We start from the raw sequence: 13,066 nt of genomic DNA on the forward strand, positions 1-13,066 counted from the left end.
CTCATCCCCGGCTAATGCCTCGTGGCGCAATGTTGGCGCCGCGGGAAAGCATACAGCTGGCACTATATGCTGTTGCGGGAGTCACGACCCTATCTCGTATTAAACGTGCCGATTGCACGACAGTAACCCTCCTAAGCCTTACACTAATGATTGAGAAATGCTTCTTTATCCAAGTCTGTTCATTAGCTACTATCATTTAATAAATGATGGCAATCCCTATTCTTTGTTTGAGATAAACAGAGGCAGGTTTGAGTAAATTAATTCTGATTAAGTAGGTACTTTGGTTTCCTACTTACCGTTCTGTTAATTTGCAAAAAAAAAATATAATACTAGCTGTACCCGCGAGCTTCGCTTCGCCTTAAAAGGTTTTCCCGTGGATCCTACCGCACAAAATCCTATCTACCCTACTGTCAATTTTTTAAAGTTTTCGACCGGTATCATGACCGGTATAGATATTTGGTAATTTTCTGCTATTTTATACAGCGGATAAAATAATATAATAATAATAATTATGAAGTAATATACAATTATTATAAGTGGGTTTAAAACAATAAGACTTAATTTGCTTATAACATATTATTATATTCAAAATTACTAACACTAATTGTACAAGGAATGAGCATAACAATAGGACAACAGTCATAAATGTGGCACACAGTAAGTAATCTTAGGGAAACTGTTTCTTTTATTATAACATGCATTCCAGATGCTACCCTGTTCCAGACAAGGCACTCATAAAAATATTGTATCCATACGTAGATCGCTTTTGAAGTACATATTCTTTTTAAAGTAAAATATTTATTCTATGAATCCATTTACGTCTAGGCGGTGGTTGGGTGGGCGGCAGTGGTTGCAGTGGGGTTGATTCCTTCACATAAATGGCAGTGTGAGATGCTCACAAGGATCCAGATGACCGAGTCTACCATCTGTTCCGCCGTCGGTCCACGGTCACCCGCGTGCAGGGTGGGGGTGGCTAGAACACCGGTGCGCGGTAGACCAATGTGCACTGGCAGTAGACTGATGTATTCCCCAGTAGACAGCTTTACCGGCGGTTGAGTGGAGTTGAGGTTGTGTAGGGGGTGCTAGACTGGGCTAACCCCCAGTAGACGTCTACCGGCGGTGGTCGTCTAACGCCTGTTGACGGTGCGCTGCACGGCGTGTAGGGGCCAGCAGACGTCTACCGGCGGTTGCCGTCTACCGGCGGTGGACGTCTAGCGCCTGTTGACGGTGCGCTGCACGGCGGGTGGAGGCCAGTAGACCGGTGTACACTGGTAGTAGACGTCTACCGGCGGTGGTCGTCTAACGCCTGTTGACGTCTAACGCCTGTTGACGGTGCGCTGCACGGCGGACATGCCGTCCACGAAGCGCGTACGGAACAGCACGTTCGCGTTGTTGAACATGCCGTCCTTCAGCGACACGATGATGAACTGAAACAATATTATACAGGATTAGACCACCGCACAGTGTGGTTGGTTAGCGACCTTGACTGCTATGCTGAAGGTCCTGTGTTCGACAGACAGATATTTTACTCGGGTCTTGGGTGTCAATATCTTCCTTATTATGAAACGTAGCCTACAGAGTTTCGGTTTAAACCCGGTTTAAATAACCTGTTCTAAACCTTAGGGCTATCTTTAGTGTACATTTTATAATAAGGGGTTATGTATCTATCTATTTATCTGTATAGATATTACATCAACTGCCTGATACCCATATTACAGGCTCTGTCTAGCTTAAGGTCGGATGGCCGTGTCTAATATGTCTCCACACATTATACCCGTACCTGCGACGCAGTAAAATGCTCCTTGAGCATCTGGCCTATATTCTGCGTGTGGCTCAGATCCAGCGCGGCGTCGACCTCGTCCAGTATGTACAGCGGCGCGGGCTTGAACTGCAGCATGGCGAGCACCAGCGCCAGCGCCACCAGCGAGCGCTGGCCGCCGGACAGCTCGCCCAGAGACTCCTTCCACGTGTTGTTGAAACCCACTTTCACCTGGAAGAAAGATTTTTTTATAATTATTTGATCACGACCCATTACGACCCCACTGCTGGGGCACGGGTCTCCTTCCAATGAAGGAAGGGTTTAGGCCTAGTCCACCACGCTGGCCAAGTGCGGGTTGGTGGACCCCAACACAAGCAAGCTTGTGCTGAGAGAGTTGTCGGGTAAGTGGGCAACCCGACTGTCAGATGTTTTCAAGCCGCCCGAAGGCCTCTGACTAGGCTTAACGACTATATCGACTTGTACTTATAATTATTTATTGCACATACATACATAGTAAAAAGGACTTAATGCTATTAGCATTCTCTACCAGTTAACCTTTGGTGGTGTCGGGAAAGTGATTGGTAGTGTGATAGGCTGAGAGGAGAAAAATTTATCTAAATCAAGACAGAATGAGGTGAGTGGTGATTGTAGCTAACAATAAATGAGTTCTGATGAAGACTGGCCTTTCTGTATTCGATGATTGTGTTATTGTTAGTTCAAGACTATGTACTAATGTACTCCATTGCGGGGTAGGCAGAGGTGCATTGCTGCACCCACTTTTTGCCAGAGTGTTATGTTAGTCCCAAAGTAATAGGGGGCTGGCCTATTGCCATTTTACGGGCACATCCAAGACCCGAGAACAAATATCTGTGTTTAAACAAATATCTGCCTCAGCCGTGAATCGAACCCGGGACCATCGGCTCAGTAGTCAGGGTCACTAACCACTACGCCATTCGGTCGTCATATAACAAACAAGTCTATTTGAAACAGAGGATTTACTTGATTTGTGACTGTCTGACTTCCTGTTGGTGTATGTAGTGTGCCTACGAGCTTATGGTGGTGTTGAGTGTCTAGCTAGACTGTCTAGTCTCCTGGTAGTGGATACCCTGGAGCCGGTAAACAATACACTCAGTGTACCCCTCTAGCAGTCTAGTAAGCCAACTCATGTGTGGCGTGCTGCCTGCCCCCCTGGCATTGTGTGATGCCTACCCTCCCAGAAGCGTCCTATGCTCACCTCGAGTCCATCAAGTACAGTGAGCCCCGGCGGCGGCGCGAGGCTGGCCTGCGCGCCCGGCAGCAGCGTGCTGAAGATGCTCGCGAACGACTTGTTCACCTGTACACACCACATCATTCATATTATCATTCAATTTTTAAGGGAATAATTTGAAAAATTGGGGCCATAAGGTAGCGCTATTTTGTAAGAGGAACTTTTTAATTGCTCGTGAGTGTATTATGCTCAAATGTTTAGCATCACCCTGTACATTAATGTATGCCTGTACCTGGCTGCAGGCGGCTAGTATGTAGTGTGTCAGTACCTGGCTGCAGGCGGCTAGTATGTAGTGTGTCAGTACCTGGCTGCAGGCGGCTAGTATGTAGTGTGTCAGTACCTGGCTGCAGGCGGCTAGTATGTAGTGTGTCAGTACCTGGGTGCAGGCGGCTAGTATGTAGTGTGTCAGTACCTGGCTGCAGGCGGCTAGTATGTAGTGTGTCAGTACCTGGCTGCAGGCGGCTAGTATGTAGTGTGTCAGTACCTGGCTGCAGGCGGCTAGTATGTAGTGTGTCAGTACCTGGCTGCAGGCGGCTAGTATGTAGTGTGTCAGTACCTGGCTGCAGGCGGCTAGTATGTAGTGTGTCAGTACCTGGCTGCAGGCGGCTAGTATGTAGTGTGTCAGTACCTGTCTGCAGGCGGCTAGTATGTAGTGTGTCAGTACCTGGCTGCAGGCGGCTAGTATGTAGTGTGTCAGTACCTGGTAGTGATGTAACGAATATTCGCATTCGCATTCGCATTCGCGAATATTCGCATGTTTTTGGATATTCGCATTCGCATTCGCATTCGCAAGATTTTGTGCGAATGTTTTGCGAATATCAGTACTTATTAACAAAAACTATTTGAAAATAATGGTAGGTTAACAAAATCTAAATCCATTCGTCTATGACTTTTTTATTTCTAGTTACCCTTTAAATCACATTTCCCGTCTTACTTTATCATTTGGTATTATTTATATACTTTGAGAAATGAAACTTTAGATGTTAATAGTTTCATAAGACATAAAGGGCTTTACCACAAAAACTTAGACAGAATTTAACAGGTGTTTAGCGCTGTCAAACGCCTACGGAATCTGTCAAAATCTGTTTTAAACACTTGTTAAACAGTGTTTAAAGTTTTTTGTGGTAGCACAGAAACTCTTTAAACAAACAAAACGGTATTTTGACAGTAGGTATACAGGATTATTTGCAAGTAGACTTGATCCTTTCAGGAGGTGACCTGAACATTTCCAGTCGACTGATCCCTATAATGCATAATCCGAAACTTAACCATTTCTAAGATATTTAATATTTAAGTTTTTTTTCATTGACAAAATGTTAAGCTTAAAACCGAAAATAAAAAAAAAACTAGTCATATTTCATTTTTTTTAGTTGTTTTGCATAAGTGACACCTTAATAAACTAATTAAAATAATCAAATGTGCATTATTTGACTTAAATTAGACACAATACCACAAAAAAATATAAGTTAAATTAAAAAAGAATATCATCATCATCATCAGGTCCTGGGATCCCTAATCAGGGACATAGGGCTCGAAGTGTAGATTTCCACTCTGACCGGTCCTGTGCCACGCCTTCGACTTCGTGCCAGCTCATGCCGAGGGTGGCTGCCTCCTGCACGACAGTGCGACGCCACGTGGTTTTTGTCCGTCCCCTCTTTCGCTTGCCAGATGCAGCCCACTTTGTCAGGGCGATTTTGAATATCATGTGACATTATTTTGTGCACTTCAACTTAAAAAATTATCAACTTATAAGCTTTCAAATAAGATATTTCAATATCAAATCAATTTAGGTATCACCAAGATATGGCCAAAACAACCAGCACAGGCGGACAAAATTCAACAGGAAAACTAACAAGATTAGCCCAATTTAAAGGTAAAAAGTGTGATTGTTTTCAGTCCTGTTGACTGTATGGAAACCCCTGTTGAGTTTTCTCCGCGTTTTCTGGTTGTTTTGGCCATAATATCTTAGTGATACCTAAATCGATTTGATATTGAAATATCTTATTTAAAAGCTTATAAGCTGATAATGTAAAAAAAACTTAAATATTAAATATCTTAGAAATGGTAAAGTTTCGGATAATGAATTATAGGTTCAATCGACTGAAAATGTCTTCCTCTATCACCTCTTGAAAGGATCAGGTCTACTTACCAATAACCCTTGTAGTGTCAGAACAAGACAGTCATATATTTAAATACGTTTAAATGTTTCGTGTAAGTCATCCTCAGAAACCGCACACAGTCGCAGTGTGTCGTAACAGTTACGGAGCAAACTAAAGTGTTACTACTTTTACAAAAAAACTGCGACTAGTGTTGGCTAGTCGGATTTGGAATGTGCCTAGAACGTAACGTACCTCGTTCAGTACGAGACTGCCACTAAAACATACAAATGGCTCTAAATTTTGAACACAAGCTGAATATTCGCATTCGCATTCGCATTCGCGAATGTCAATATCAGATATTCGCATTCGCATTCGCATTCGCGAATGTCCAAAAACACACATTCGTTACATCACTAGTACCTGGCTGCAGGCGGCTAGTATGTAGTGTGTCAGTACCTGGCTGCAGGCGGCTAGTATGTAGTGTGTCAGTACCTGGCTGCAGGCGGCTAGTATGTAGTGTGTCAGTACCTGGCTACAGGCGGCCAGCAACGTGGAGCGCTTCTTCTGGTCGAGCTCGGCCATCACCTGCACCAGCTTGGCGCGGTCCGCCTCCACGATCTGCTTCTTGCGCATCACGTCCTGGTACTGGAACAAGGAAACAAAACATTTTTACTCGAAGTAAAAATATGAATACATTCTTAAACTTATTAAATACAAGCAGTTTCGGCGAGCGCTTCGGCTTAAAAAGTTTACCCGTGGGTAGAAGTAACAAACATACACACATACTTTCGGCCACACAACCAACAGATAGCACAAAAAGCGCAATACACAGAACATTTTATGGAACCGAAGCAAATTACTATGAAATCCTACATCGCGGTAATAAAGTTATTTAGCTAGACTGCATTAAATACAAAGCCTATTCAACATAGACAGACAGTTAATTTCGCATTTATAATAATATTAGTTAGGATAAAATAAACCATTTTATAGTCACTGCTCATACCTGTTCCTCCTCCTTCCCCAACAGCGTATGCGCCCTGTGGTTCAGCCCTCTCTGTAGTTTATCCCTTCGTGCCGTGAGCTGCGCCACGCGAGCCGCCGCCGCCGCGCCGCCGCGAGCGAAGTCGAAGGCGCCGCCCGCCTGACCGAAGTACTCACGTTCTGAGGGGATCCACGGGTGTTCCGCTTCTAGGGCTTTTATCTGTGATGTGGTAATGGGATTGTTAGGATGTGATTAGAGGTAAGAGAGGGTTCCGCTTCTAGAGCTTTTATCTGTGATTGGGTAAGGAGGGTGTTAGGACGTGGTGAGACGTAAGAGATGGGGTTGTGAATGTAGTGGTAGCGGAATATCAAAATGAAAGCACTAAAATTTCTTTAAAGAAGTCGAACGCACCGCCCGCCTGCCCGAAATACTCGCGTTCGGAGGGTATCCATGGGTGCTCGGCTTCTAGGGCTTTTATCTGTGATGTGGTAATGGGATTGTTATACTCTGTCCATTACATTATTGGTTTCTTGACAGTTGAAATCCCATACATATTTGATGACTGCAAAGGAAAATCAACTTTACTTACCAGACATAAGGCAACGTCAAGAATACAATAACATAGTGGAAGCTCTATAGGGTGTGATTAGAGGTAAGAGATGGGGTTGTGAATGTAGTGGTAGCGGTATATTAAAATGAAGGCACTCAAATTTAATCAAAAATCGATTATAAGTAAAGTTGTTCTAAGTATCTTGGCCACATTTGCCGTGTTATTTTTTAATTTGATCATGTAGGTATCTAAAGAAACTATAACAAGCTACTACTCGTATCTTTCAGCCAAAAGGAGATACATAAATAAATGGAACAACTCACTATGGCCGTTATCTACCTACTTCACATGAGTTGCCTTTGGCAATACATTCATTGTCGCCATTTCTGACTGGCTTATCCTATCACCACGGCGACACACCTTAGACCTAGTATTTCTCATCAACAACCATCTCGCACAAAATACGTGGCTCTCAGTACACACTAATTCCCCTACAACCTACCCTCTTCTCACAATCACTGGCCTCTCCCTCCAGTTCTGTAATCTTATACTGTAGTTCCTTGATCCCCAGCTCCAGCTCATCACAACTCTTGGCCAGAGTCTCCTTGTATCTTGACCACATTATTTAACGGTGCTATAATAAGCTTTAATAATCTTTCAGCCAAAAGATTTAGATTTACATTTAGATTTAGATTTGTTTATTGATAATTATTCATTACATGTCAATATTAAATAAACAGTAAAAGTGATACATAAGTATACCAAACTTTAAAATTAAATAATTAGATCCAGGAATAGTCACAATGTCAAAATAAAATAGAATATTAATACGAAAATTAATCTAGTTTCAATGTCACAGTCAAAAAATAAAATAATATATAACATTACATGAAATAACAACAAATTAAAATTATCACATTGATACATTATTACAATAGAAGATGTCAAAGAGACAATACTTAATTATTTCTACCTGTCGATGAATTCTCCTACCGTGTAGAATGCCTGCGTAGCGAGCCATTTTTTGAGTTTATATTTAAATCCTTGTAGTGTCTGCATACTTTTTACATCACTAGGTAGTTTATTGTAGATTCCCGGACCACACACATACACGGACTGCTCGCTCCTCGCGAGCCTGTGCTGCACGTCGAGCAGCTGGCCGCGGCGGCGGGCTCCCCGGCATTCTTTATACAAGTGCAGGTTCTTCCGCACAAACAAGGCTACACCAAGTATGTACAGTGATGGACACGTCAGTATCTCCAGAGAAACAAAATACTGGCGTGCCGACTCATCTGACTTAATTCGAGCCATAGCGCGCACTGCCCGCTTCTGCATTACGAATGCCCGGTGCCAGTCCGCCGCGCGGCCCCACAGCTCGATGCCGTACGTGAGGAGGGATTGGATCGTTGCAAAGTAGCAGGATCTGGCCACCTCGCGCGGCACCGTTCCTGCAAGTCTCTGGAGAGCAAAGCAAGCGCCGCCCAGGCGTCCGCAGAGCCAATCTATGTGGTCACTCCAGGACAAGCCACTGTCGACTTTAAATCCGAGAAAGCAAGATGTATAGACCTGGGACAGGTCTTCGCTCCCTACTTTCACTTGTAGCGGACGGCTGCGTCTACCGGCCAGGTTGAATAGCATCACCTGTGTTTTTTTAGGGTTGAGTGCAAGCCCGTTAGCCTGAAACCAGTGTGCGAGCTGCTCAGCGACCAGACACAGCCGCCGCTCCAGGTCGTCGACAGAGCTGCCCGTGACCGTCGCGGCCACGTCATCCGCGTACATGGTGACTTGGGCATCAGGAATGGAATTTGGGAGGTCATTCATTAGTAGCGAGAAGATGATATTTGACAGCGACGAACCTTGTGGAACGCCGAGGTCAGTACCCATTTCTCGCGACCTGGATGCACCTCCCTCACCTACCACAGTTTGCACTCTGTTAGACATGAAGTCACCTAGGAGCTGCAAGGCTGGGCCCCTGATGCCGTAGTGCTCGAGTTTCGCAGCTATGACGGAGTGGTCGGCCACATCGAAGGCACGCGACAAGTCACAACAGAGTACAGCGACGTGCCGGTTGGACTCTCGTGCGGACAGCACTCCCCACACCACCTCCCGCGCGAGGTCCGTGGTGGACCGGCCAGCTCTGTACGCGAACTGTTTATCGGAGAGGAGGTTACCAGCATCCAGGAACATCGTGAGCCGTGCGCTTAGTCCGTTCTCCAGGACCTTTGCTGGTGTAGGTATTATAGCGACTGGTCTGTATGCATTTCCGTCTTCTCTCTTACCCTTTCCCTTATACAGCGGTGATATTTTCACCCGTTTGAGGCTTGCTGGGTAGATGCCTTCCTTTATGCATCGATTGTATAGGGTGGATAAGGCGACGGCGACCGAGTCAGCAACAAGGCTCAGTAGTTCGCAAGATATATTATATATATCTTTGCTCGGTTTGCGGGGTATCCTCTTAACGATTATCGCGTAAACTTCATGCGGAGTAAATGGCTTGAGTCGAAGAGAGTGGTCGAGTGGGCGGCGCGTCCCGTGCAGCATGGCCAGCGCGAGCGGCACGGCCGCGGCCGGCGCGCCGCACGCCGCCGCCGCGCCAACGAACTGCTCATTCATCGCATCGAGTAGCTCTCGTTTGGATGAGTAGTTTGACCCATCGGGACTTTTCACCAAAGCGGTAAAATCGAGTGAGCAGCGGTTGCCGCGGTCCAGCTCAGTGTTAATCACGCCCCACATTGCCTTGCACTTGTTCTCATTACTGGCGATTTTGTGAGTGAAGTAACTCGTGCGCTCCAGAGCTAGCATACTCTTGTACTTGTCCGTCGTTTCGTTCACCATAGTGTGCAAGTCTGGATCGTCAATTTTAGAGTTGAGTTCTAGTAGGTCGAACAGTAATCTTTTTACGTTAAGAGTGCGTTCCGATATCCAACGCTCACTCTTTGCAATGAACGTCTTAGATTTATAGGGGAAGCATTTACAAAATTTACTGCTCAGTATTTCAAGAATACGTGTTGCAAGCACGTCGGTACTGTCGGCTGGTGTAGTGTAGATGGCCTCCCAGTCGACGCTTCGTACGGCGGCGACAAAGTTCATTTTATTGGCACGACTCATTTCTCTGATCCGGGCAGTGCGGGGCGCGCGAGACGGAGGCGCACAGTCTAGCTGCGCGCGCACGGCGAGGTGGTCGCCGATGTGCGTCGTGACGGGCGCCGCGCGCGCGCCGCCGGGCCCTCCCGAGCGGCGCCGCACGTAGACGTGGTCCAGGGATGTGCTGGATGTCCCATGCACGCGCGTTGGGAAATCCACAATATTCACCATGTCATACGATGTGATTGTATCAAGTAGCATTTTGTTATTATGTGACACTACTAAGGTATCAATATTAAAATCTCCTACTATGATTACGCTAGCAAAGTTAAATTCAACGATTTCGCTCAGCAAAGACTCGAACACGGGGAAGAATTCATTACAGTGCGTCAAATTAGAGCGATACACACATACTACCGCTAGTCCTATGTCTATGAGTTTTACCGCAGACACTTCGCAAACCTGTTCTACAGATAGACTGCACAATTCGGCAATAGGTTGGGCTTTTAAATTATTTTTAATATAAATACAAGTGCCACCATGCTCAATGTTGGGACGACAATAACTCGACACAAGTTTATAATTAAGGATGGTTGTGGACTTTAACTTATCTAATGGTAACCAGTGCTCACTTATCGCTAAAATATCACATTTTAAATCGTGCAGTAGCAGCGCTTCGAGGCGCCTTGTCTTATTGTTAAGTGACTGCGCATTTTGGTGAGTCACAGTAATGTAAGTCGGCGGAGCTGGTCGCGCAGTGGCCGGCGGCGCTCGGGCGGCGTCGGGGCTAGTCGGAGGCGGCGGCGGCGCGGGGCGCGGGGCCGCTGCCTCGGGTTGGGGATGACTCACGGCGGCCCCGCTGGTGGCGGGGACGAGCGAGAAACCAGTCCGAGTATTTTACACCCGGTGGCCATAGAGTGGGAGTTTTTAGTTCGTCGAACTTGTCTTCACGTATGCCAATTATAAAGGACGAGTGTCTGTCCGTGTCGATGACACGTTTCTCAACATGAAATTCTTCATGCGTAGTTAGTGACGGTATAACCTTTTTAAGGAAGTCAATGATAAGGTCAGTTGTTGTAGTTGGGGCAAACATCCAAGCCTGAATGTATTTTAATTTTTTTACGGTTTTGATGCCGTAAGTCTGTTTGCCAACGCCTTCAATTACAATATTATGTGAACGGGCATTTCGTGGACGTTTACTTTTCCCCACTATGGTCCATTCACTTTCCTTACTATCACCATGAGTATGTTCTATTGTTGTGATAAGCGGAACAGACTCTCCTTTAGTGGCCACCGCGCTGGATGTTCGTCCGTTGGATGTTCGGGCTTCGGCTACGGCGGCGGCGGTGGCGGGGCGCTCGCCGAGTGACGCACGGGGCTGTACCTGTTTCACTCCAACGGTCGTTGCAGCGCTTTTGCCTCCGCTGATCGCTGCGGTAGCTGCTAAACGGGCCTGGCGGACCGGGCGCTGTAGCGCTGCTTGCGCGTTGCGGGCCGGTGCTGGCTGCGGCGTCACCTTGGGGGTAGTTGTCTCGCGAGTGGGCGTGGCTACTGCTGGTGATGGCGGACTAATGCGAGATATCAGACTCGACTGGCTAGCAATTATTGCACTTTGCTCACCAATCTTTAGCTCCAGAGCACTGACTTTAATAACTAGACTTTCTAGTGTCTTTTGGAGTTCACGTATTACACTTTCCACTGTTTTAGACATGGTTATGCAATTTTAAGGGCCGAATTATTACGGAGCTACGTATCAACTTGTCGGGGTATCCCCACTCTGTTAAAAGAAGAAACATTAAAGAATGCAACAGCTCATTGTGGCCGGAAACAACCACCACTATCATGTAGATAGTTCATGAGGTCTATCTACATTACAGTATCGCAATTTCTTACTGGATTCTCCTATCATCACGGTGACACATGGTACTCCTAGTATTTCCTTAGACAAGCTTTCTGGAAAAAAAATACGTGAATTTCCCTCCAACCTACCCTCTTCTCACAATCACTCGCTTCTCCTTCCAGCTCAGTGATCTTGTACTGCAGTTCCTTGATCCCCAGCTCTAGCTCGCTACAGCTCTTGGCGAGAGTCTCCTTGTGTTGCAGCAGCCGGGTGACCTCGCCGCTGCGCCGGGACATGTCGGCCTTCTGTTGCTTGATGCGGGCTTGGAGCTCTTTGACGGCACTCTGGAATGTTAGAACAGTGGTTTTACTGCACTGCAGGGATTGGAATGGAATGCTATTTATTTCTGTCTAGTGAGATGGGCAGTAAGAGGGAATATTTTATGGAGATATATGTAGTAGATACGTACGTGACGATGCGATAACATAACGAGGAGTATTATGATCTCGATGAATCATTCATGTTACTTCAATTACCCTCTGCTTGTCATTAGTCTTCCTTTTGGCCTTACTCTCCTTGTATCTTCTCTTTTATCCCCATAACTCGTAATTTAAATGCCATCACCATCGTTTACGTCAGTTTATCAGTCACCAACTTATGCCTGAAGCTGTAAAACCTAATATGTACAGCCAGTAAAAGGGGGCACTCATATACAGGGTGTTGCAAAAAGGGTATCCGGAATAAATTTATTTTTTGCTAATTTTCAAAAAGTGTAAAACAAAAGTTGTTTAAAATGATCCCCTGAGTCACTCCCTCAGCTTAATATACCCTTTTCGCAACACCCTGTATGTCGCTGCCTGTACCTGTGCCTCCTCATGCTGCGCCCGTGCAGTGTCCTCCTGCAGCTGCAGGGTCGCCAGCGCCTCGTCCAGCTCCGCCAGCTGCGCCCGCGCCGCCGCCACGCCCGCCTCCAGCTCACGCACCTAGCAAACAAACAGGAAATTATGTTTACGAGCTGTTCCCGCGAGCGAAGCGAAGCCTTATACTCTGTCCATCTTATTATTGGTTTTTTGACATTCAAAATCCACAATGACTGCAAAGGAAAAACCTAAAGCATGGTTCTCACGGTCTATATATACTGCGGATCATTACAAAAAGCCGAGACAAGACACAACGGCGCAACTGCACAAGACGTTTTGCGCTTGCACGGACGCGACCCATATCACGGTGTGTCGTGCACACTGGCCTGCGTTCGTCCACAATATGACAAAAGGATATACTGGGAATGTAAATGTAAGTCAAGCCAATTTTTGCACGAAGTACCTAGGTAAATAATGCTGTGTAAACGCAATGTTATGTAGAAGCTGTACCTCTAGTGTGAGCGTCTCGAACTCCTGTTCTCTTCGCTTCCAGTCCTCGCTATGCTTCTCCGCCTCTTTCTTCGCCGCGTCCAGCTCAGCCTGAGCTTTCTTGAACTCTCTG

General features: G+C 46.1%; 1 protein-coding gene across 1 annotated transcript in view; it reads right to left on the reverse strand.

Annotated features, from left to right (window-relative positions):
- Positions 1-1,264: 1,264 nt before the first annotated feature.
- Positions 1,265-13,066, reverse strand: part of LOC105392835 (structural maintenance of chromosomes protein 2) — a 31,869-nt gene continuing 20,067 nt past the window's right edge. Inside the window, exons 16-23 of the mRNA XM_048630409.1 lie at positions 12,955-13,063; positions 12,448-12,567; positions 11,734-11,928; positions 6,132-6,329; positions 5,654-5,770; positions 2,994-3,092; positions 1,781-1,990; positions 1,265-1,427 (exon numbers count right to left, since the gene is read on the reverse strand). Of these exons, the coding sequence (XP_048486366.1) occupies positions 1,317-1,427; positions 1,781-1,990; positions 2,994-3,092; positions 5,654-5,770; positions 6,132-6,329; positions 11,734-11,928; positions 12,448-12,567; positions 12,955-13,063 (1,159 nt within the window). The 3' untranslated portion in view covers positions 1,265-1,316. The remainder of the gene's footprint in view (positions 1,428-1,780; positions 1,991-2,993; positions 3,093-5,653; positions 5,771-6,131; positions 6,330-11,733; positions 11,929-12,447; positions 12,568-12,954; positions 13,064-13,066) is intronic.

This window comes from Plutella xylostella, chromosome 25, assembly GCF_932276165.1.
Source record: "Plutella xylostella chromosome 25, ilPluXylo3.1, whole genome shotgun sequence".
Taxonomy (NCBI): Eukaryota; Metazoa; Arthropoda; class Insecta; order Lepidoptera; family Plutellidae; genus Plutella; species Plutella xylostella.